Here is a 25,370-nt window from a genome sequence, read left to right as displayed (position 1 = left end):
TGGCATGGTCAACCTCCTCGCCACTGTCGCCCCCTACAGCCACGCCGACGGAATCTTCGTGGTCGGTTACTATATTTAGACCTCGTTCATTGCAGGCGTACCGACGATCTGATTCTTTCATCCTTCGGGGCAGTTAGCAGACACCACTCACTGATGACGCGGTACCGGTCCATTCCACAGGAACGTACGTCGGCTAATTTTAAACCACGTCATACGGTGTCAAAACCCAGGCGATACGAGTGAAGGAAAGAAAAAAGAAACAAAAACTGCGCGCGCAAAAGAGAAGACCGCTTAATTTCCTAGCATTTCCTAACCCGAGTCATCATGCCCCAATTGCTTCACAGCTGACGTCAGCAGATGACGTCACGGTTGCTCCGGAGTCTTCTATAGTTGGCGCAAAAAACACCTCAAGATGTCAGCAGAAATACCCCGATGCTAATGTCCGATGCCAGGGGCACAAATTGGTCTTGAGAAATTTCGCCGCAGAAACACAGAAAGAGAGAGAGAAAAAAACAAACACTAAAATAGCGGAAAGGAGAATGTTCCAGACGGCCCTATCCCCTTTCTCCACACCTCCACATCGAAAGAGTACAGCCGCCGCGCGTCAATAGGATCACGTGACCACAGCACTGTTGCCTGGCGTGCGCGCGTCTACAATACGACGTGTCGCGCGATTCAGTCACACGATTAGATAGGCTAAACCAGCGTGCAAACCCCAGCAGACGACGACGACGAAAGCGTCGTCTGCAACGAAGCGAGTCACGTGGACGAGCGTTTCCGCCACGTGACCTCTCGGGCGACGCACTGGTCGCTTCCGATTGGTTGGAAGGCGTCTGGCCAGATCATACGACGCCGCTAGGTGCGCCGCGGTGCTTTTATAAGCGGCCGCCGGAGGAACGAATTTCTAATAGCGCCGCGTGGCTTTGTATTGTGTGTGTGTGTGCTAGCGCGCGGCTGCTAGATTCATTCATTCCTACCCGTCTCCATTCAATAGCAGACGGCGAAATAAAACACATCTTGAAGAAACTGTCGCTGTGAAAGTGATCGACGACTTGAGAGCAACAACAGAAGTGATCCACCGCCAAGGATTTTGTGTGTTTTTGTGCATGCGGAGTTACTAGCATCGACTGAAGGAAAAAAGGTGAGCTCGCCGGCCGGTGTCTTCCATCATGACGCAGTGCTGGTTTTGCTAACGCTGACTTTAGCTGTTTGCCGGGAGGTTTTAGGCGACTTATGCTTGAGCGTGAAGAGCTGTGAAAGGGGTGTACTTATGCTCGTATGGGGCCAAGAAAAGTTTAAATCTCACGCGTGAGAGTCTGGTTGTGTAGTAGAATGCTCACAGTGGTGCGCACTTGTGGGTTATGGACAATATTATCAGTTGACTTAGTACCATAGAAAGAAGTGTAAGCTGGAAATATTTTTGTTGTCCGAGCAGCAAGGCGAGGGGTGATGCGACTTGGGCGTTGTAGCTCTTCCGGTTACTTAACCGGTACGTTGGTGATGTGTAGTTGTCTGTTAAGGAACAGGGGAACAACGTAGGAATATATTTGTTCATGTAGCAGTTTCGCGAACCTGATGTCAAACCTATCTGCACAGAACTTCCCCGCTCTGCGTCTGACGACGGATGACAGTATTGGCAAAGAGACAGATAGGCAGATTCGAAAAATCGTAGATATTCCATCGCCATTGAAATCAATTGAACTCAATGTTAAGCCAAAGCAGCGAGCATTTCCTCGTCGCATTTTTCAACCGTTGCTTCGATCGCTGTCCCATCACTACGTTGCAGCAGACATGGACCGGTCCGACTTTTCCTTCTGAGGGATGTCGTCTGCTGTGCATCGTAATATTTAATGTCGTGACCCAATGCAGCACCTGTGCAGTGCAGCAAAACTGTTATGCCAGTGTAGGATGGCCATGTAGACGTTGTGGAGAAGCAGTTCTGTGAAAGGTCACTAGCAGATGTCGTCTGCTTTCTGTACGATGTGTCTGCGTTTTCCTCCAAAAGGTCTCGCCAGCGTCGTGTCAATTTTTCCGTGCTTGCACAATGGTTGTCTGCTCGGAGAGAAGCATCTTACTTAATAAGGACCTTGTCGAGAGAAATGATTAATTCTAAATTGACAGTTTGAGATTGCAGCAGTAAGGAGATGTAGGTCGGCACTATCTGTGAAGAGTAAATTACCTGCGAGGTGGATAGATTGACATGACACTCAGCATAAAGGTCATGTCACGTCTTAAGACCCGTCTCCCCCAGTACCCCAATGCAGGGATGCTAATAGCACTGCTCTTCTTGCTTGCATCTCCACTGAGGGCCCTGCACTTGCCCCCCAGGGAAAAAAAAAACAACAAAACACAGACGACATGATCGCATCCCTTTACCGTGGCTAATTCGCCCGGTGCCAATTGAGATGCAGGTTGAAGTTCACTACACTTTTGCCCGATGAGGCAACGCGGCCGCGGGCCCCAAAGCCTTTTTCAAGGCCACATTCCGGCCAAGTCAAGCTCCCCCTACTGGTGGGAGGTGGCGAAATAGGGGGGCCCAGTCTTCCCTGGTCTATTAGGCGGTCACGGTCAATTATCCAGTCATACTATGGGGTCAGCAGCACCTTCCAATCTAGTGAGAGTGGTCAACATGGAGATAAGATCTGTGCTGATATAATTTGTAACATGTGTTTATAGTACACACATGTTTTTGATTGCTTCCTGGTTGGCCTGTGTTGTCCCTTCCAGTTGTGGGTTGTTTTGTACGGAAGAGTTGAGACCGGTTCGGTGTTTTTTTGGTGCTCAACTGATCTGGCCCGTTGTTGTTCCTTTGCGTAGACTTTTAAATTTAATGCGACACATATACACAACTTTAATTTGAAATGAGGAACGGAGGGCGCATATACCAATTTTTTGTATAGATCGCGAAAAATAGGGTTCAGACAGCCAATAGGAAATATCATGATCGAGACGTCTGTGCAAGTTTACAATAAGCTGTCATTGTCTTAATTTATTAGGATACAAAGAGGGGGGGGGGATAATTGTGCAATACGGATACTAAGTCGTCTGCATTCGTATTTTATAATACACTAATACACTAGGTCAATTACTAAGCGCTGAGTCTCCTTTTTGTTATGTCACTCAAAACCGTATTCCATATACATAGCTACAGGTGTACCAAGTGTGTGTTTTACAAAGGGATAGGTCCGACGGTCATTAAGTGATAAAAGTAAAATGCGAATGAACCACGTACTGGGAGAATAGGTGAAGCAACAAGCTGTAATAAAAACCAAAACTATCCGTATAAGCACTTCGGATGACACACTTTCCATCTGTGCACTTTTCAGTTACAAGTTGTGTTTATCTGTTGCTTTGTATCCTTGCTCTACGCGGCACATTTATTTTTCACTTGTGTAAATAATATATCTCACGATCTAAGCTAACAACCTCTCCACTCTTAGCTATCCGAATATCTACGTCACTTCCTACTGTTGAGGATCGACTTTCTGCAGAGTCACTGACCACATCACAAATTCTATGTATGGACGGGCTCAGCATGAAGTTGAAAAAGCAGTTTTTTTTTTTATTATCATTATTCTGACCTCTCTTGGCACTCTTGTTGCTTCACCCTTTTCTCTCCAACCTTCGCGTAGCCTAGCTGAATAGTGTTTTTTTGGGAGGCCGCTCTGGTTTTCCGGGAACGGTACGTTGATCCGAAACGTCATCCAGTGCCCCAAACAACAAGAGGCGTCCTCGAAGCGAACTTCACTGCACACAACGATATGTTGCGGCGAAGCTAGCTTTACAGGGTTTCATAAAATGCACCTGTTAATGTGACCGTTGTAGAATTATTACGAAATGTTAGCAAAGTATTATTTCTGCCGGAACTCTGCGAAAACAATGCGATACAGGAAGTTATCAAATCCAAGCTTACCGATATGATGTTACCCGCTTCGAAGCGATTGGTCTATCGCGTTTTTGGGAACCGTTATCGCTAACACTTTTCCATTTAATAAAACTCTCTATTTGATTGGTTCCGGGAAATACGGCACAGTTCGCTAAATCTAACTATAAACAGTTTTGAGCAAAACTTGCTGACATCTTCGCTGTGATAACTGTGGTATATGGGTCCCAGCTTTACTTCGCCGTGCGCCGGCGAAGTGCGCTACTGCCAGTAAAAGGTAATATCAATAAATCTTGGCTATAATATAAGCTATGGCCAGCTATATAATTTAATTTCCTTCAGGGACGGGTTGCGTTTTTATGCTCTTCAAAAACCAACACAGGTGCTCCGTCGCAGAGTCCGACGGTGTGATCATTCGGCTGTGGCGGCGGGACGTACATTGCCCCCTAGCGTGACTGGCTGCCGCTCGAAGGAAGCAGACTGGTCCGGGAGATGTTTTGGGTGAAAAGAAAAACACTCGTAGTCTGCAGGCGAGAGTGAGAACCACAATACGGGAGGCCTCCAGGATCCTGTTGAAAATTTCAACTTCCCGGGGTTATTTCGAAATGCGCCGTCGAATTCGTGCGCGTCCAGTTGTGAAGCTGTAGATGCGGCCTTGTGTCGTCTGCTACGGCATTTTTTGCCTGTCGTCTGCTACGGCATTCTTTGCCTGTCGTCTGCTATACAGCGTTGTCAGCTTTCCTCTACTGCGTTATACATTGTCACGTTTGCTTGCGTATCCCGTTTGGCTGTCCAAGTGGATGACGCCCGTATCCCTTATCACTTGCGCAACGAACACACATGGAACGATAAAACCTCTGATGGGTGGGGGTTGGGGGGGGGAAAGATTTGCGCTGACGTAACGGATGAGAACATTCCGAGCGCCCCGTAAAAGGCACACTACGTCGAATCCTCGATACAAATTATATAAGAAAGTAGCGCCCCACGTTTTGTTACAGAATGATGGGAAAACACACCAGGAAATTTCCAACAAGCCAAAGGGCACGAATGCTGGCAGATGTTATCTGCTCCAACTCCTTACGCGCTTTTGTTTAATTCATGGCGTAAATGACGTCATTGCACCTGTAAAAATTGCCACCGCGGATTTCTCGAGACGTTTTTTCCCCCCCCTTCATTGCTCCGCGCTTCGGAGTTAACCACGAGCAATCTTCGGTTTTCCTCGTCGCCCTCGAAGGAAGAGCTCTCCGGCATACTGATGGTTGTTTACTTTGGGAAGTCTCTCTCTGTCCGCTATGTCTGTTCCCAATATACGAGGAACGTCCAGTATCTCTCCCAGTAAGAAAGATACTGGGTTCGCCTTGTTCAATTCCTCATGAAATCTGTCCAGAATGCATACCGATCCGAAAAGTCCAAATAAATAGATCCCCCCCCCTCCAAAAAAGAAACCTTATAAGAAAAATCTGTCCAACACTTAACGATATTGCCCCCATGTAATTTCTGTGTTGTTTGGCTCTCGTGAGAACATTCCGCGCTACTAAATCCTCATGTTTACGTCCTGGCCCTCCCGATATATCACCCTTCTCTGCGACCATTCACTCCTGGAGGCCTATTTCCTTTTCAACGTTAGGAAACCAGTCTTTTCCTCGTTTTGCATAGCCCGCCAGTCAGCCAGCCAACGAACTCCCACCAAGCACGTTCGCTGTATGCAGCACGCACACGCTTATTACGCTTTGATGGTGTGCCCGAAAGGAAGACATGCCGCCCCCCCCCTAAATTTCGAGAGGGCAACGCTTCCCGTGGTCATCGGTGCGTAGAGAGTCCAGGGGGGGACCTTGAACGTGCTTTCGGCCTCGTTCAAGGCCATCTGACGTCGCTGTGAAGACGCCTGTTACGGCCAGAAAAAGATCACCTCGACGTTTCTTTGAGGAAAGAAAACCTGGCAGAACCCCGTTATTACGTCAAAACTAATGACGTCACTGATAGACGTCAAGCCCAGGTATTGATCACCCCCCCCCCTTTTTTTTCAAGAAGGCCTTGTGAAAGTTGGGAGTCGATAACGTTTTTTTAATTTTTTTCCTTGACCGTGGATGTAATGCCAAACAGGTACCCCAGGGGATTGATGAAAAAACCCATTGGACTGGGTCACTCTGGCGATACCGTCTGCTTTTCTTGCAGACGATGGAAATGAGTTAGGGGCGCGCCATGTTTGAATGAAGTAGAGGGCGTTTTGATACCGATCCCTTCTTATCATTGCTAAGATAAAAAAAGGGGAGGGTGCTAGAGGGAAACTGAACACAGGCTCGAAACCTTACAAGTCGAAGTATACACAGGTTTCTCGTATGAGGCTGGCAGATGGTCGTCTGCAAACATTTCGTAGTAGCAGACGACGCGACTGTGCGTTCACCTCCCCGACGTTGCTACCATCCTGGGCCGCGACAGAACACGGGATTTTTATATCAGCAAGCCGAGTCTTTTGCTGATGTCCTTTCATCAACCCCTATTTCTTCAATCGAAATGTGCAACTGTGCGTTATGAGACTTTAGTGTTTTGTTAGTTTTGTGCGTTTCATTAGCCTGAGGTGCAGCCACGTACTTTAAATATTACTTGAATTCAAAAAAATATATGTAATTACCGAGGGAACGACGGTTCATCGCGGAAGTTGCGTTTTGTATCTGTGCCACCGTTAACGGCCATAGAAGCTTCAACAAAACGTACACTGCACTTGCTGGTAGGAGTGGATTATGCAGACGTGCGTCGGCCGCATCCTCTTCGTCCTCGAATCTACAAAAAGGGTGGTAATGTCGCATTCGTTGTAGCCTACTTCCCCTATCAGATAAGCATTATGTGCGCGTGGCGGCAGAACTTGAGACTTCCTTATATTGACGTCCAGAGATCAGCTTGATGGGATTAATAGCGGTGAGGGCATATACATACGTGTCTGATTCCTCGTAGACAGACGGAAAAATTAGTATTATATAGCATTTGCTGTGTAATGGTAGAATGTTTACGATCCTTTGTCCGTGGATGGACGTATCCTGTTTGCAATGCCATCTTTCCATCAATCAATGGACGCTAAGCTACCATGTAACTATTCATCAATGACACTAGGTCCTTATATAATGTTGGGTTTCAACGTGCGTTGAAATATGGGCAATTGACTTGTATAATGTCAACAAGTTGCGGGTGTCCTCCTCGGCATACGGTTCGAACCCGTACTCTTGGGGTGAGTAGCGTAATCCAACGAAACAATTGCCCCAGATGAATATATTGCACTTTGTATCTGAGCCCTAAACTGGTACCCTTTCTCTGGATTACTTTGGGCCAGAAGGATCACCTTAGGACAAGTACTTGTACCTAATCGCGCTTGAGACCCTTGTGTTTTCGGTGAAAATCGGGCTTTACTTCAGTAACTGTGAAATCGGGCAATATTCGTTGGAAAAGCGCTAATGTGACCATATTCCCTCGACCAAGACGGGAACTCTGCGGCGAGCGAGGGGCTGTCGGGCAACACATCAAACTTATTATTTCTCCTATGCCGAATGCCGTTGTTTTACTTATTCATTTTCATAAAACATTGTTTTCATTTATTGATTATTTTTTTTCATTTTGTAGTACTGCCGCCAACACACGTCAAAGACTTCGACCAGAACGTATTTTGTTTTCAACAGCTAGTTTATTTTAATGACGATGATTACGACCAGCTCAAACTCGCTCACCAAGACCAGGATCCCACCGAGGTAGCTTGACGTGCAAAGCGCTATTTGCTTTAGACAGTGTATTGACTCTGGGATGGCGCCAGCACGTCTGAATGTTCCATTGGCTAGACCGTAGAAATGTGCGAGCCGGCTGGAGGCCAAGCAAAAGTGAAAGCTCGTTCGCTATTTAGCCCCATCTTTTTTTTTCTCTCTCTCTCTCTATTCGAGGTTCGCCGCCACTCTAAGTGGGACAAAACGTCGTCCCACAAGTAAGCTGCTGGGACAGCGGGATTCCAACCGTATAAGTGGGACCTGTCCCGCCTAGATCGGGACGTCTGGTCACATTAGCCTGAAAAGCTAATTATCGAATCGGAAAATAAAACGGGAGTGCTTCTCGCATTTCAGATGAACACGCGATGCCGAGCGAATGTGCGGAGCGCATAGCGTTGTCCAGTGCTCGTTTTGGTGGCGGAATTTGGCAGGTTTTGGGCGAGTCATTTCGGGGGTTTCCGGTTTTTACCCCAAGTGACAATGATGCAAATCGGGGTTGCAAACAGTTTTTACGGGGTTTAATCTACTGAAACATCGGGCTTTAATCGCGCTCATGTGCTGTAGGCAGTTGTCGATCGAGAGATAACTGGGAGACTTTGAAGCAACGTGAAATCTACGGTGAGGATGTTGCGGAAGACATAAGTGAGGATTCCTCGAGGAGTCTCTTCCACCGTGAAGACATTGTTATGGACAGCTGGCGTGTCTCAGAGTTCTTGTTCGAGCTACGCCTAGTTAAAAAGAAAAAAAGAAAAAGACGTCACAACGACCATTACAAGAGACACGACCTGGAGCGTGACAGTGCAGTCTTAAGAAGCGAAAGTACAATACGATGTTCAGCTCCACAAAGGCGAACAGGAAGTCTATGAGAAGGGGAACTGCAGATAATATCTTAGGCGTTATTATTATTATTATTATTATTTTCAGTTGCAGGATGTTACAGTGTTTGATGCGTTGTATTACTGGCCCTTTCCGTTGTAACGATTCATTGGCGACGTTTAAATTCCTCTCTGTTGATCCTTCGTGTGTTGCTTTAACGCGTCTCTTTCCTTCCGTTGCAGAAACACACAACATGGCGGAAACATTTGCTCCAGACGACATTGTCGTCACGGGTCTCTCGGCCTACTATCCACAATCCGACCACACGGTAGAATTCCAGAAGAACCTGTACGCGGGCGTAGACATGGTTACAGACGACGAATCGCGCTGGCCAAGAGGTAAGTCGAGCGTTGTTCTCCGTGTGTTTGAATAGCGCTGAACACTGAACTACCAATAGTCAGACATAGACGGACATTATAGTCTCTCTACGTCTGATCCACGTCTTGTCCCTCGCTGTCGCCTTCCACATAGCCTGCGTCCGTGTGGAATTCTGTACTGTTCCCATCTCAACCTGATGGCCTGTCCATGCGCGCTGTTTTTTTCTGAATTCCACCATTGTCTTTGTCCAGGAATATTGGGCCTTCCAGAAAGATCCGGCAAGCTGAAAGACTTGTCGAAATTCGACGCCCAATTCTTTGGGGTCCATCCTAAACAGGCCCACGTCATGGACCCTCAACTGCGTCTCTTCCTCGAGACTGCCTACGAAGCCATCTTTGATGCGGGATTCAACCCCAGTGAGATGCGCGGAAAGAACATTGGTGTCTTCATTGGTGCCAGCGAATCCGAGGCTGACGAGGCGTTCAACGTAGACACGGACAAGATAAACGGCTACGCCCTTGTGGGATGTTGCAGGGCCATGTTCTCCAACCGAGTTTCGTACTCCCTGGACCTCCGCGGGCCCAGCTTTACGGTGGACACGGCGTGTTCGTCCGCTATGACGGCGTTCACACAGGCCTTCCAGGCCCTCAAAAGCGGCCAGTGCGAGGCGGCGCTCGTAGGGGGCAGCACAGTCACGTGCAAGCCAACCACTTCCCTAAACTTCCACAGGCTCGGAATGTTGTCGCAAGACGGAATGTGCAAGGCCTTTGATGCCGATGGTATGTATTGTCTCCATCATCGTACTGTGGTCGTTTCAGTTTTGAATTTGCTGTCGATTTTTAATTAATTGTGATAAGATGTGATGTGCGTCGAGGTCACACTTGTGAACTTGCCTTACAGGGAAGGGGTACGTCAGGAGCGAAACTGTGGGAGTATTCCTCCTGCAGAGAGCGAAGGATGCCCGCAGGGCATACGCACAAGTTCTTCACATCAAGGCCAACGCTGACGGATACAAGAATGAAGGTATGTCAGTCATGGCTGTAGAGTTGACTATCGTTAATACGAACACGGGTACAACGAAGGAATATCGCAACGGACTTTTTCGGTCCGCTCTTTCGCCATGTCGCTTCGGTTAGCTTGAATAGAGGTCAGATCAGTTTCCTTTATCTTGACGCTCTATCCTGGCACTTCGAATTTTTGCTTTGAGAATATTTCAGGCGAGCGATGGCGTCTGTGCGACGCTAATGCACTCTTGTATACGCTACATCTTAAAAATAAAGTTGTTGTTGCTACAACCTTGAAAATAAATCTTACACGAGGGTGCCTTTTCTTATCCATATATAACGAACGACGCAAAAAAAAAAACGAAGTAGTCTTTGCGAGTTCGTTATAACGGGGCTTAGCTGTAGCGAAACAACGCATGCTTAAGACTGGCCCGCATGGCGCGTTTTCTGCATGCGATAACGCGCCGCGTTACAACCGCACCTGAATGCAGCGAAAAGAAAAAAACACCCTGACACGCAAAAGAACGCAACTCTTTGTGCTCATCACTAGCACACAAGACGATATAACTCTCAATTTAACGTCATTACTCGTCTTGATCTCATTGGCGAGAGCCGCTTCCGGCTGCGGACGTGATGACGGACGCTTTTGTAATTTGCCTCGATATTGGATATTCCGCGAGGACGAGCTCGCGAGCGTCGAAGCTCGCTGGCACTCTTCAGCCGCAACCAGCGACTCGCGAGCAATAAGGTACCCCCCCCACATTGAGCTTTACTGTTCCTCTCTAGGTATCACATTCCCGTCTGGTGAGCAACAAGAAGTCCTCCTGCGCCAGGTGTACGAAGAGGCGGACGTGGATCCCACGAAGGTGTCGTACGTTGAAGCTCACGGCACAGGCACGAAAGTAGGCGACCCGCAAGAACTGAGGGCGCTCTTCAACGTCTTCTGCGGTGCCGGGGAACGCAAGGACCCGCTCTGGATCGGATCCGTCAAGAGCAACATGGGACATTCCGAAGGGGCATCCGGTGAGTTGGACACTTGAAGATTTCCGCTCGTACTTTGTTGTGCTGCGCATTATACTGATAGGGCCTGACTTTTTAGGGTTAAACCCGTATCCGCCCGATATTTACCCCCCGAACGAAATCTGTAAAATTCGGGTTTAACCCGAATCTACCCGAAAACATCCAGGTCACGTGGCACACTCATAAGCGTGCATGAAAATAAAGTTTGATAACATTGCTAAACATTAGTTCCATGTTAAGACAAATTTTTATTAAACAAAAAAAATCACCCGAATACACCCGAATTCCTGACGACAGAATATGCCGTAACAGGATTTAACCCGAATACACCCGAATTTTCGAATGAAAAATATCACCCGATATTTACCCCCCGAATTTGGCCAAAAATAAAACCCGAAAAAGTCAGGCCCTAAATTGATACATGAACCTCATTGGTCCCCCATTATGTGGTGATGAACATATGGTTCATTGTGTTCTCTTGCAAACAAGTAGCGCGTGCGCTTTTTCCTATAACCACGCGCATATCACTCGTTTCCAGGGATCGCTTCAATGACCAAAGTAATCCTCTCCATGGAGACCGGAACCATTGCCGCAAATTTGCACTTCAAAAACCCGAACCCCAACATCCCGTCCCTCCTGGACGGCAGCATCAAGGTCGTCGACAAGCACAGACCCTTCGAGGGCGGGCTCGTGGGACTCAACTCCTTCGGTTTCGGCGGCGCCAACGTGCACTGCATCCTTCGCTCCAACCCGGGACCGCACGTTTCTGAGGCGCCCTTGCCTAAGACTGAACTGCCCAGGATCGTGCTTACGGGCGGCAGGTCGGAAGAGGCCACGAATGGCATCCTGGACAGGATAGAAGCCGAGTTTCCTTTCCCAGAGTCCACGTACGCTCTGCTCAACAAGGTTGGACAGCCCGCTGTGAACGCATTCCCGTACCGTGGGTTTGCACTGCTTCGAGAAGGACAAGAGGCTGAAAAGGTTGTCGAGGTACGTTCGCTGCGAGGTTCCAAGAGCTTGCTCGTCGGTAAAATTTGACCTCTTTTGAGGAAAAACAGGATTTACTCGCATAATGAACGCACTTTGTGAAACCAATGCGGAGCGTCATAGGGGAGGTGCGTTAATTACGCGAGGAAAATCTGTACTAATTCTAGGTATTTCTTATTTCGTATTTGTTTATACTGATCAAAAGGATTTTCCTTATTTTCAGAAAGCACCATTTGAGAAAAGGCCAGTTTGGTTCATCTTCACCGGCATGGGTTGCCAGTGGCCAGGAATGGCAAGACAGATGATGGCCATCGACGCATTCGCAAAGTCCATCCAGCGCTCTCATGACCTCCTCACACCGTTCGGCATTGATCTCGTGCAACTCGTGACCGGAGAGCAGCCAAAGAACGAGACTATGGTGTCTCCTTTCGTCTCCATTGCCGCCATTCAGGTAAGGCTTACCGTATGTTCGCAGAGTACAAGTTACAGAATGCTTTTTACACTTCTGCTTGTGCTAACTATAACCTGTCCTTGCCTGGTAGGTGGCCCTCGTCGACGTGCTCAAGTCTTTGGGCGTTGAGCCGGACGGCATTGTTGGCCACTCCGTCGGCGAAATTGGCTGCGCCTATGCCGACGGTGGTTTCACGGCCGAACAGGCAGTCCTCTGTGCTTACTGGAGAGGACGCTGTGTGGAACTGGGTAACCTGCCGCACGGAGCCATGGCTGCTGTTGGTAAGGCTCAATTTTTGAGTAATGGTTTAAAACTGACGACTTGTAAGGGGCGTATGTGTGACACTTGTGGTGATCTCCAATGTATAGGTTTGACTTGGGAGGAGGCGAAGACCCGCTGCAAAGATGGCGTGATCCCAGCATGTCACAATGCTGAAGACTCCATCACTGTTTCCGGACCGGCTGCTGCCGTCGCTAAGCTTGTTGCAGAACTCAAGGCAGAGAATGTATTCGCTCGCGAAGTGAACAGTCTCGACGTCGCTTTCCACAGCCCGTACATGCAGCCGATCGGACCTTCTCTGCAAGCAGCCCTCGATAAGGTACGATTTCTTGAGTGCATCTTCTGGTATGCATCGAAAAGGCAAAGATATAGCTTTGCCAGGAGCTGGGTGTATGTGGTTGGAACGGTGATCGCAAATGGTGCTAAGATTATCTTTAGGATAACGCATAATCCGTTCCCGGGAAGCTGTTGAGATGTTGTGGGGAACTGTATGATCGGGTCTGGCGCGATGGTGCTTCCATAATGACATGGCGGGGCTTCCTTTAGCACTCTATGGCGGTCCCCTAGGACAGTTTGTTCTCAACCGGGGTTCTACGGAACCTAGGTTGTCCGCGACGCTGGTTTTGTGATTCCGCGAACATGACTCTGTTGGGCTCCTGTAGCGAAACTTTCGTGCGTACCAATCCTCGCCGTCGACCAGTCTTGGTGTCTGACCAACCGTTCCCGACATCTCGCCGTTGGCATCGAGACTGACATCAATATCGCCCGACGTCGCGGCTGACGCTTGTTGCGGAGAGTACAGCCAGCAGCTTTCTTGCACACCATATACCCCATATTATATCGCAAAATACATTCACTACTACGATGGTAATAGCCAGAAAAAAAAATCGCGAAAACAGTCCTCTCGAGACGCGCAAATTGGCGGCCGCGCTTCGAAAGAAGCGATGCGAGGAGGCCATGTACCCGCCCTTTCCCTTTTCCAAGCTTCTCCTGATAATGGCAGTTATCTGAAAGAAGAGCGAGAAGGAAACTGGAAGGAGCGTTCTTCTTCCGCCGCATCATGCATTAATTTGACGGAGAACTGAGCTCGGCCCGCTGGTGATCCCCTCAGGACATGAGTGGGGCCCTATAGGACTATCATAGGGACTTGCGTTCGCACGTCATGGTGATCCCCTCAGGACATGAGTGAGGCTCTATGGGACATGGTAGGTGACTTGCGTTCGCACGTCATGGTGATCCCCTCAGGACATGAGTGGGGGTCCCATTAGCACGGAATAGCGAACCCCTAAAGAGTTGTCCGGGACTCGCGTTAGCATGCGCAAGGACATGAGACTACTAGCGTAATCACACGATGGTGATCCCCTTGGTTCATAGCGGGGCTCCCATTAGCTCTGGAAAGGTGATCCCCTGTGCACGTGACAAGGGATCGCGATTGCACGCTGACGCGAGTCAGAATCCCGTTAGCAGTAGTGAATCCAGTATGTGACGCGAACACAACTGGAACGTGATCTGCAGCGCGCTGTACACGTGGTGTGGATATCTGATGGCAAACTGTTTCGGAGCTTACCCTGACCTTGCACACCCTTATAGTTTATCTCTAAAAATTGCACGTAGGTGATTCCAGAGCCCCGCCCCCGCACGTCTCGCTGGGTGAGCTCATCTATTCCCCAGAGCCGTTGGCAGGAGCCTCTGGCCAAGCTGTGCTCTGCATCCTACCACGTGAACAACCTTCTGTCGCCCGTGCTCTTCCGCGAAGCCCTGCAGCACATTCCAGAGGATGCCATTGCCATTGAAATTGCACCGCACTGCCTCTTGCAAGCTATTCTCAGGCGGGCACTTGGACCCAAGGCTCTGTGTGTGGGTCTTATGAAGAAGGCTCAAGACAATCACAAGTTTTTCCTGACGACTGTTGGAAAGTGAGTATTTGCTCACTTCGGAAGCTCTCTTGGGACACTCTATTGAGACCAATGTGCGATATTAACCAAATAACCCTTTCTTATCGATTTCAGACTTCACACGCAGGGCGTTGATCTCGACGTCAGCGCTCTGTACCCACCAGTGTCTTTTCCCGTACCAAGGGGTACACCCAACATCTCGCACTTGGTTGGCTGGGACCACTCTGAGAGCTGGACTGTTGTCAACTACAACGACTTCAGCACATCAGCCCAAGTAAATGCCTTACTATATAGTACCTCCAATTTATCTCCAGTTTTAATCCTTGTTCCCCCGACTAACTTATTACCCTGGTAACTTAGGTGTCCGAAGAAGTTGTTGAAGTCGACGTCGGAGGCTCGGAGGACGACGAGTACCTGGCGGGCCACCAAATTGACGGCAGGGTGCTGTTCCCAGCCACAGGTTACATGGTGCTAGCGTGGAAATCCCTCGCCAAGCGAACTGGAAAACCCTTCCACCAAGTCCCCGTCCGCTTCGAAAATGTCAGCCTTCACCGGGCTACCATCCTTCCAAAGTCTGGTGAGTGGTAGCACTTGACTAGTGGCGTAGAACACAGACATGCCTTCTGTGTGCTAGCCAGGCCTTCATAGTGCCCGCAACATCGTTGTGACGCTTTGCTACAAAATTGCAGGAAGTGTGAAGTTCTTGGTGAACGTCATGCGCGCTTCTGGAGACTTTGAGGTCTGTGAGGCAGGAACAGTTGCTGCCAGTGGCAAAATATTCCTGGTCGAGGAAGGTACAAAGAATTTCCTGGACAAAGAACCCCCTGTCGCTCCAGAGACCATCGCATATGATCTGGACACTGAAAACATCTACAAGGAGCTGCGCCTTCGAGGCTACGAGTATTCTGGGAGCTTCCAGGGTATCCTCAAAGCATCCATGGAACGTAAGCGCTCCCTTCTTCCGTTAAATACAGAATGTGGTAAAACTATCCCGGTGATTTGGATTGAGTGACTAATCCCAGCCTTGTCTTTCCTAACTCATAGAGCCATATGCTAAGCTCAACTGGGAGAACAACTGGGTGACATTCCTCGATACAATGTTGCAATTCAGCATCTTGGGCAGTCCCCTCCGTACGATGAACCTGCCAGTACGCATCAGGTCATGCAAGGTGGACCCTACAGTTCACGCAGAGGTTGTTGAGGCTGCAGGAGAGGACGGTGAGCAAACATCTAAGTTAGTTTGTTTAGAGAAGCACTCTAAACTCCGATTCATCCTTGCTACAGGTGTTGCCGTCTTCTACGACAAGAAACTGAATGTATGCTGTGCTGGAGGTGCTGAGATGAAGGGACTGAAGGCAAACCTTGCCCCTCGCCGTCATGTCCAACAGAACCCATTCTTGGAAGAGTACAGCTTTGTTCCCTATGTGGATTCGGAAACCGCTACTTTGGACCGTGAAGTGCAAGTTCAAGAGTACATTCAGGTGTGCAGCGGGCTGTCTCGTCGTATCCTGGAAGCCTGTGGAAAGAACAAAGCCCAGATTTCGGACGTCATGAATGGCTTTAAGGAAGCCCCGGACCAGGTTCTCCAGAAGTACGTCACCTCAGCGTTGCCAGAACATGGACTGCTTAAGATCCTTACCAAAATTCAAGAGCAGACAAAGAGCGCTGGTTCTCTCGCGGACAACGTGAAGTCAGTCCTATCGGCCCACAAGGAGGACCTGGAACGGGACGTCCTTAACACCGTCCTACTTCAGGAGTCTCCGCTCAGGAACCTCCTGGACTTGGTCTCTGAGAATGTAAGCGTCAAGAAACTGAAAGTTCTCGAGGTCAGCAACAGCCAGACGCTGATGGGCAAGAAGGTGCTTGGCTTACTCCATGACTCGAACATTCTTCTCAAAACTGAGTACACCGTAGCGCACAGTGCTCCAGACACGATCGTTGCCGAAGAGATTCCAGAGTCTGGAAAGACAGTCACCTGGGACTTGGCCTCTGGCGCCAACGGTCTGCAGGAAGCCGACCTCGTCGTAGCAAAGGACGTCTCTTGCTGTCAAGGGTTCGCACGTACCCTCGCTGGGCTCGTCAGGGAGAACTGCTTCCTTCTAGTTTCGGAGAGGACATCCATCACACCACCGGAGAAGTTCCTGTCCACTGTCGGAAACGTTGCCGTGAAAGTTCGAACAAGGGACGATCTCGAAGCCGCTTTCCGCGAAGCTGGGCTTCACGTCATCGCTGTCAAGTCGAACGTGATCTCGACGGTGTTCCTGCTCAGGAAGACCGCGCCCAACAAGAGTGCTAAGGACCAGCTGGTGATACGCGTCAAGAGTGATGACTATGCGTCCTGGGTAGACCAGCTGAAAGAGGCTGCTGTTGAATATCAGTCGAAGCCAGCAGGACAGAATATCTGGCTCGTCGCTGAGGACGCTGGCAACAGTGGTGTCGTAGGACTTGTGAACTGTCTGCGCCAAGAGATTGGCGGAGGCCACATTAGGTGCGTGTTCGACGGGAGCCTCAAGTCTCCAGGCAAGCTACCGAGCTTTGATTTGAACAGTGCCTTCTACAAGGATGTCCTGGAGAAAGATCTTGTGATGAACATTTATCGCGACGGCCAATGGGGTTCCTTCCGTCATCTGACGCTCAAGTCAAGTAAGTCGCTTGTCGTGTAATCGTGCTTGGAACATAGCCATATTTATGTCTTATAAAATGATGCCATAAGGTTCCTGGTTGCGAGCAATGTGAAAGTCGTTTTCTCCCGTGCTCTCTGTTTTGCATAAACTAAGGTTGGCGAAGCAGAAAGCATCTCTTGTAGCACAAGCCTTCCCTGTTGAATTTGTGGCTCTGAATTGTTAGGGAGTCTAAGCTTGTAATAATAATCTTATACTAAACTAAGAATGTGCTCCAGAGCTGTCCAAAGACTCCGCCAAAGATGATCTAAAAAGTTGTTGCCATTTGTGAACGTTGGCATTCGTGTACACCTGTTCCTTGGTGCCAATGGATGGCTGCTCGTAGGGTCTATGGACCTTTCTTATAATGCATGTGTTATTCCACTGTGAAATGGAATCCCTGGAATCTGCCACTGGAATGCTATCCTTTTATTAGAACAAGTGCTTTGACTGCCGTGTCTGTTCCCAATGGTGTGCGTGTATATGATGCACTAGAGGTCATCATCTTGATGTAAAAACATTGTGCATCTGTTCCTCCAGAGGGGGCGGCAGAAAAGCCTGTAATTGAGAGCGAGCACGTGTTCCTCAACGTCCAAACACGTGGTGACCTGTCCAGCCTACAGTGGTACGAGTCTCCCATCTGCTACGAGAAGTTGGACCCTGAAGACATGCTCTGCAGTGTCTACTATGCGCCGCTGAACTTCCGAGACGTCATGCTGGCCACCGGCAAGCTTCCACCTGATGCCCTGCCAGGTAATGCTGAGAGCTGCGACATTTTGTACAGACGCGTTGCAAAACTTTTTTTGACGATCCCGCTTACAACGGTACTTTAGCTCGCAACGATTGTTCGCGCTATTCCCATCAGACGGTGCATGACATAATTCTAATTTTGACAGTGGTAACCCACTTAAACTTTGTTCAGCGGTTGGTGAACACGAACGTTGTCATGTCATGGGATTTTCTGCTCGATTTGTTAGAAGTATGTTGTTGCTGGTGAAATAGTGGTAGCATCTCCGAGAAATTGAGGGCAGGTATATTGTAGCTGCAGAATGTCGCGAACGATGTGCTTCTTTGAGGCTGCTTCACGATTCTACTGGCCTAACTAGCAACAAGACATCACGAGCTTGCTTGTACCGCACAAGCCACCACGACGCTGCTGCCGTAGTAAAGGACGTGTACGTGGGATATATAAGTCGCAAAGTTACAAATAATGCTATGAGCTCTACGATTTACCAATTAATTACTGCTATTATCGTATGTGGAACTTGCTATGCCCTCAGATCGTTATATGTGGAATTCGCGATGATGTTGGGTCATTATGTATTCTCAATCTCCAAACCCACCTGCAGGTGACATGGCAACATCTGACTGCATCCTCGGTCTCGAATTTTCGGGTCGTGATCCATCCGGCCGGCGTATTATGGGACAGGTGGCCGCCAAGGGTATGGCAACCACGGTTGTTGTTGATCCCGGGTTCCTGTGGGAGGTTCCCGACGACTGGACTCTTGAAGCCGCATCCACGGTTCCCGTGGCTTATTCCACGGCTTACTACTCTCTGGTAGTACGTGGTGACCTTCAACCAGGAGAAAGTGTCCTCATCCACTCTGGAAGTGGTGGTGTGGGACAAGCTGCCATCTCAATTGCGCTGTCCATGGGGTGTACGGTCTTCACCACCGTCGGTAAGGGTTGATCTTTTGGCGCAAGTAGCACGTCTAATTTCTCCAAGTTACTTTGTTTGTGTAATCAGGTTTTCTTTCGCCCAACAGGATCACAGGAAAAACGAAATTTCCTGAAGAGGCGATTCCCACAACTACAAGACAAGAACTTTGCAAACTCCCGTGACCTCACCTTTGAGGAGCACGTTCTGAGACATACCGACGGCCGAGGTATGGTTCTTGCGAGTACAATAACGTTCTAAGGCTATAATAACTACGCTGCACCAAAACCCGTCTATAGCGACGCCGTTTATTACGGTAGTTTCGTCTGCAGTCCAGTAGCATCATGCATACTGACTTGTGGCAATGTACTCTTTAGAACCGTCAAATGATTAGTGATTTGGTGCTGGCTTGCAGAATGAGAACCTTATCGCTATAAGTGGACTTAGAGTAAGTTACCTCTCTCAGGTGTGGACCTTGTGCTCAACTCTCTGGCTGAAGACAAGCTTCAAGCTAGTGTGCGCTGCCTGGCAGCTCACGGACGATTCTTGGAGATCGGCAAGTTTGACTTGTCGCAGAACAATGCTCTGGGGATGGCAGTCTTCCTCAAGAACATCACATTCCACGGAATTTTGCTGGACGCCCTCTACACGAACGACCCGCGTGTGGCTCAGCAGAAGCGTCGCGTCGTCCAGCTCGTGAGCGACGGCATCAAGTCTGGCGCTGTCCGACCTCTGGACACGGCGTTGTTCCATAGGGACTGTGCCGAGGAGGCGTTCCGTTTTATGGCCTCCGGAAAACACATGGGAAAAGTGGTGCTGCAGGTATGTTGATGCAGCGTTTGAGCTTTTAGCTTGCTGCTGATGTTGACTTGCCGGATTTATTATCCAAGTGAATCCGGTGTCGCCTTTGTGAGCAGTATTGTCGTGCTTACGAGTGGCACTGCCCTCTTGCTACTAGCATTAAATTGCGTATGCTTTTTCTTTCTAGATCCGCGAAGAGGAATCTGGAGAACCTCGTATTGTCCCTCCGTCTCCACTGCGCCTGACTGCTGCTACGCGAACTGGCTTCTACCCTGACAAGTGTTACGTCATCCCCGGTGGTCTCGGTGGCTTTGGACTCGAACTGGCCGATTGGCTCGTCGCGCGCGGCTGTCGAAAAGTGGTGCTGACGTCGAGGTCCGGACTCCGATCTGGATACCAGCGGCTGTGTGTACACAGGTGGAAATTGGCTGGCGTCAAGGTCCTCGTGACGCGAACGGACGCCGCGGCCCCAGGCGGTGCCGAGCAGCTGCTTCGCGAGGCCGAGAAACTCGGTCCGGTGGGCGGCATTTTCAACCTCGCCGTGGTACGTTTCCCTTGATTCTTTGACAGTTCGTGTTTCTGAGCACTTGCGAGAGTGCGTCCCCTCGTGGCGTTATATCTGTCGACCGCAATTTCAGTGTGCTCTTCTCTTCCACAGGTGCTTCGCGATGCACTGATTGAGAACCAGACCGTTGAAAACTACGCCACAGTTTGTGGCCCCAAGGTGAATGCAACCATAGAACTGGACAGAGCTTCGCGGAAACTCTGCCCCGAACTGGACCACTTCGTTGTGTTCTCTTCTGTGTCCTGCGGCCGAGGAAATGCGGGTCAGACCAACTATGGCTACGCTAACTCTGTCATGGAGAGGGTCTGTGAACAGAGGGTTGCCGACAACCTTCCTGGTACGTCCCCTGCGACAATTACCTCGCTTCGTTTCGTCTCTGGCGAATTGTCGTACTCATCCCCCGTCTTCTGTTCTTGTGACCCACAGGCCTAGCTATCCAATGGGGAGCCATCGGTGACGTTGGTGTGCTCCGCGAGACCATGGGAGGCGATGTTGTCGTGGGTGGCACCATTCCGCAGAAAATTGTCTCTTGCCTCTCAGTCCTAGATCAGTTCCTACGTCAAGACAGCGTTGTAGTCTCGAGTCTTGTGAAAGCAGACCTGTCCTCGTCGACGAAGTCTGCGCAGAAGCAGGACTTGGTCCAGTCTGTAGCTCACATCCTAGGTAACTGAACCCGTCCCATTCTGAGGCAACTCTAAAATTTTCACGGAAATCTGCTTACTGTCTTGTTTCATAATCATGCTTCCGTTTATAGGTGTAAAAGACCCATCGAGTATCAGCCCCACTGTAACCCTCGGTGAACTGGGCATGGACTCCTTGATGGGAGTGGAAGTGAAACAGACGATAGAACGTGACTACGACCTGGTTCTGTCCATGCAAGAAATCCGGCAACTGAACATTAACAAACTGCGTGAGATCTCGGGAGGATCGTCGCAGCAGTCACCGACACAAGAACAAGCCCCAGCAGGTTGGTTAGATATTCAGCTTCCTGATGTCCTTGTGCATCGAAATAATACTCAGTACTAGACGTGGCTGTACTTTGACACTTCATCACCAATTATTATTAATTTAAAGTACTGTCCAGTATAGCGTAGCACCTGAAAGCCATAAGTATGTTGCTGAAGGGTCCTGGAGTTGTCGTATACTATATGTGACCACATACTTTGTACTTTCTGGAGTTGTTGTATTGGACAAAACAAAGTAAGGCACGAACTACCAAAATCTACATGGAAATAAACCTACACTAAATAATATTAAAAACAACGCTTTTTATTACGTGCCCAAGAAAGGCTTCGAGGGCTGTTAGTCTCGCTAATGTGTATGCCTTTCGTATTCTCGCATCAATGCTTGTCACATAGTGGTACACACGCGTCTGAACGTGACATTAAACGTGCATCTTTTTACGTCTCAGCGGAGGACCAGAAGGAGGACTCCGACGACGTTCCAAAGCTGACGCTGATCGAGCGGCTCGTCCCAGATTCCATCATCGTCGAAATGAACAGCAAGGCGACGCGAGGCAGTCCTGTCTTTGTGGTTCACCCCATTGAAGGCCACGTTGCCGCGTTGTCCGAAATCGCAAACCACCTCGTAACGAGGGCAGTTGGCGTGCAGCGAACAGTTGACATCCCCATCAACACAATAGAGGAGCTTGCGTCTACGTACCTTCAGGTAGGTTACGTCCCTGCGCTGAATTTGGAGGCTACTGAACCCATTCGGGGCTATGTTTCACATCAGTCCGCTTATAGCGATGCGATATATCGCATATAAACGAACGATCGCTATAAACGGACTGAAGTCACCCAAGTTCTATGAAAGAGTTATCGGTGCTTATGCAGTGTGCTTTTTTCTGCAGAAAATTGTTGAGGTTCAGCCTCACGGACCCTACCATGTAGTGGGCTACTCCTTCGGAGCGAGTGTTGCGTTCGAGATTGCCGTGCTGCTGCAGGAACGCAAGTTGGAAGTGGGTTCACTGACTCTGCTGGACGGAGCCCCCGGTTACGTGAGCGCGCACACAGACAGCTATAAGAGCAAGTTCTCAGATAACAACGAAGAAGAAGCATCTCTCTTCTGCGCATTCCTCATGCAGTACCTCCACATCGACTTCCTCAAGGTAAACTTCCAACGGTCATACTCCACGTTTTTGTATCGCCAGCTGTGACGATTGTTTGCGACAATAGCTAGCAAAAATTTTGTTCCAATCTTGGTGTCTAAGAAAGATGCGTTCATTTAAGTTTGCCAGAGCATTACTACTACATTCCGTTCTACTGACTCATTCTCTCTGTAGAAATTCGCCAGATTGACTCATCCAAAGCTTGTTTCATGTGATGCGAAAGCCCGAGTTGGCAGCAACAATAATTTTGACAAACCCTAGGTTACCGTGTCCTCCTCACCATAATGATGCGATGTCGCGACTGGTACGATTACGTTTGTTGTGCTTCCCGATGTCGTACGATTTCTCGGATAATACGATTTTTCAACATGCCCGCGACAAATTGAGGTCGTTGCTGCCCTGCTACAAGTATAAAGGAATGGTGACACTAACATGACTTTCACGTTCTTCCTCGTTTTTAATCGCTAGGTCAAGAAAGAGCTTGAACAACATCCAACATGGGAAGCCAAACAAGAAGTCGCCACTGATTTGCTGCTGTCACAGTCGGAAGTGAAGCCCAGCCGCAAGGACGTGGCTGAAGCTGCCAAGGCAATGTACAAGTTCCTCAAGGCAGGTAGCATCTACAAGCCAGCCGAAGGAAAACGTTTCCACGGTGATATCACGCTCGTGAAAGCCTCCAAGCCAAGGAAGATGGCGAGGCAACTACCTCCAGACTATGGCGTCTCGCAGGTGAGAGCTCGCAGCGGAAACGCGCGCCAAATGTAATTGGCCTACTGCAGAATAGAGCCATGAAATTATTGCTCTAACCAACATCGTTATTTTACTGTTTGGAAGGCAAATAGACACAGTACGATTTTGTGTACTCATTTTCCTAAGTTATTTGCCAGGGTTTTCAAGCTGGACCCTTGTGTCTTTCTACTAGAATATCATATCCTGTTCTACCAAATCAAGAATGTCTCTGAAATCGTGTTTCAAAGAAAGTGTGATGAATTTGGTGCCGCTTATAACAATCTTGGTAATGGCAGTTGTTGATGGTCCTTTTTTAATATTAGGAAGTTCTAGAGAATCTTAAGCGCTCTTCGATTCCGACTCGGTATTACTGTCAGTCAGTGAGATATCGGCAGTGTGACTTCAGCTGTTTCAAAGGAATCTGGCGAATGGGTTATATTTTCGGATAAACTATCGTTGAACTTCTACGTTCTCGTAGGCAGATCCGTTTTGAAGCACGTCTACCTTATACAGAGCAACCGGATAATTCGAACTTCCGGACAATTCGAACTGACTAAGTCATGTCCTGTCGAAGTCGTGTATTAGAATGGGAGAAGCCGCTCAGTGATTTGAACATAGGAAGGCGCACAGTGGTTAATTTGAACAAGATTGCCCGGCCAATGCATTTTCCCTGGCATGGGCGTTCCCAGGATTTTTCCAACCCACCACCACCTTTTTCTGGAGGCGGACTTTGCAAAGTGTGTGGGTGTTCAGAGGTTCCTATTATGATATCTGAGAATAATCATTACGACCTATGACCAAAGAGCACGCTATTGTCACAAGCCACGAAGTCTGCCCCCCCCCCCCTCTCGGCACGCTCATGGTCGGGGCCGCGTTTACTTATTCCTTTAACAGGTTATTTTGCCAGAAATAAATATTTTGCAATGTGACTGCTTGGCTTGACCGCAAATATGCGAGCTCGTCCATAGCGGGCCATACTGCGTCTCCAATGCAGCTAGTATGCAGTGTCATCAGTCTCCCTTAGAGTTCAAATTTATGGGATTGCACCGTAACCTACTTTTCTTGGCCCCACACACTATTTCTCTTTCATCGCAATGAAACACCCTTACTTTATGAGGCCATACACTGTTTCTCTAACGCACCTTTCTTCCCTTATGCAGTGCTGCGATGGACAAGTCCACATCCACACAGTTGAAGGACTCCACGAAAGTTTCATCCTGGGTGCTGGCGCCGAACAGTGTGCGCAAGTCATCAACCAGCAGCTCGAACCATCCACGACGCAGCAGTGAAGAAGTTCCCACCCAGCCTTTTCTGCCATAGTATAAAAAAATTGGGGGAAAAAAAAAGCAAGAAAGTGCAACTCCTGCAAGAAGGCATCCACGTCTTCTGCCGGATCTTTCCCACGGACATATTGTACCACAAGGACTGTGCAGCTTTCCTGTTTTTTTTTCCTTTTCTTTTCTCGTTTTGTTTTGTACCTCGTGGACCATCTCAGTGGATCGGTGCTTGAACTGCCTAGTCAAGAATCAACATCAATGGAAGAAAACCGTGGCCAGCAAGTTTGTTTTTTGTCACATTTCTTTTTTTAAAGTTATTCCCAGGTGTTGCACCTATACTTAAAGACGAGACATCTGCATTGCACTTGCGTTAGTCATTGGACAGAGTTTTTTTTCTTTTTCTTTTTTTTTTCTTCTTAGTTCTGACATTCCCTCGACACCGGTGGATGAAGTGCAAGCTGTTCATGTTGACAACTAATACTCAACACATGTAATTAATCCTATAGCGCACACACACACACACACGTACATATACGAAGGAGAAATTGATGGCGCATGTGGAATCATGAGCAGTTTGCACATGGTGATATGTCCGACTTTGGGGTTTTACGATGTTCTCATTCCACTTGGCGACAGCTGTGTTAACGATACCAGTTTCTGTATGTATTCAATTGACTTGTTAATTTATGTATTCAGTGTGTTATTCGTCCATTAAATGTTTGTTAGAAAAAAAAAGGTGTTTGCCGTATGCAATGTTCTCGTAAATAAGTTTACAGAGAAGTGAACACCACACACATTTGGAAAGGTGGTGGAAAAGAAATATGGTGATTTTGTCTTGCACTGCATGCCTTTCTGTATGTCATGTGGTCGTAACTTGCAGCAACACTTCATTCAATACCTAGAAGATAAAAGTAGGGGAAACTTGCAACAAAGTTTCTAAACCAATGTCTGGACAGTTTCCCCCTGAAGTCTGCCCAGGATATATGTAACTTTCACTCCTTCCTGCTGTCCTCTCTCCATCTGTCCACATCTTTACACCGCTCATTAGCCGCAGTTGCTTCCTTTGAATTTTCACTCTAGAAACACAGACACACAGTGTAAGTGCTCAAATC

General features: G+C 48.6%; 1 protein-coding gene across 1 annotated transcript; it reads left to right on the top strand.

The window, feature by feature from the left end:
* The first annotated feature begins 903 nt into the window (after positions 1-903).
* On the top strand, positions 904-24,993 carry LOC135392041 (fatty acid synthase-like). Its single transcript, XM_064622665.1, has 27 exons — positions 904-1,141; positions 8,688-8,843; positions 9,075-9,602; positions 9,724-9,846; positions 10,614-10,850; positions 11,386-11,837; positions 12,058-12,285; positions 12,377-12,566; positions 12,654-12,883; positions 14,179-14,480; positions 14,574-14,733; positions 14,820-15,036; positions 15,149-15,403; positions 15,504-15,677; positions 15,744-17,102; positions 17,660-17,872; positions 18,469-18,798; positions 18,886-19,005; positions 19,243-19,598; positions 19,765-20,121; positions 20,236-20,479; positions 20,569-20,805; positions 20,897-21,109; positions 21,554-21,810; positions 21,995-22,252; positions 22,721-22,981; positions 24,142-24,993. The coding sequence occupies exons 2-27, from the start codon at positions 8,699-8,701 to the stop codon at positions 24,268-24,270; spliced, it is 7,575 nt and encodes a 2,524-aa protein (XP_064478735.1). The 5' UTR covers positions 904-1,141; positions 8,688-8,698; the 3' UTR covers positions 24,271-24,993.
* Positions 24,994-25,370: the final 377 nt, after the last annotated feature.

This window comes from Ornithodoros turicata, chromosome 4, assembly GCF_037126465.1.
Source record: "Ornithodoros turicata isolate Travis chromosome 4, ASM3712646v1, whole genome shotgun sequence".
Lineage (NCBI taxonomy): Eukaryota > Metazoa > Arthropoda > Arachnida > Ixodida > Argasidae > Ornithodoros > Ornithodoros turicata.
This window is presented reverse-complemented; position numbering and strand designations above follow the sequence as displayed.

Bases quoted from the DNA above. Each gene is read 5' to 3' on its own strand.
- LOC135392041 (XM_064622665.1), top strand. From the start codon at position 8,699: ATGGCGGAAACATTTGCTCCAGACGACATTGTCGTCACGGGTCTCTCG. The intron at 9,847-10,613 runs GTATGTCAGTCA...GTTCCTCTCTAG, and splicing joins TGACGGATACAAGAATGAAG to GTATCACATTCCCGTCTGGT. The intron at 21,811-21,994 runs GTAGGTTACGTC...TTTTTTCTGCAG, and splicing joins TTGCGTCTACGTACCTTCAG to AAAATTGTTGAGGTTCAGCC.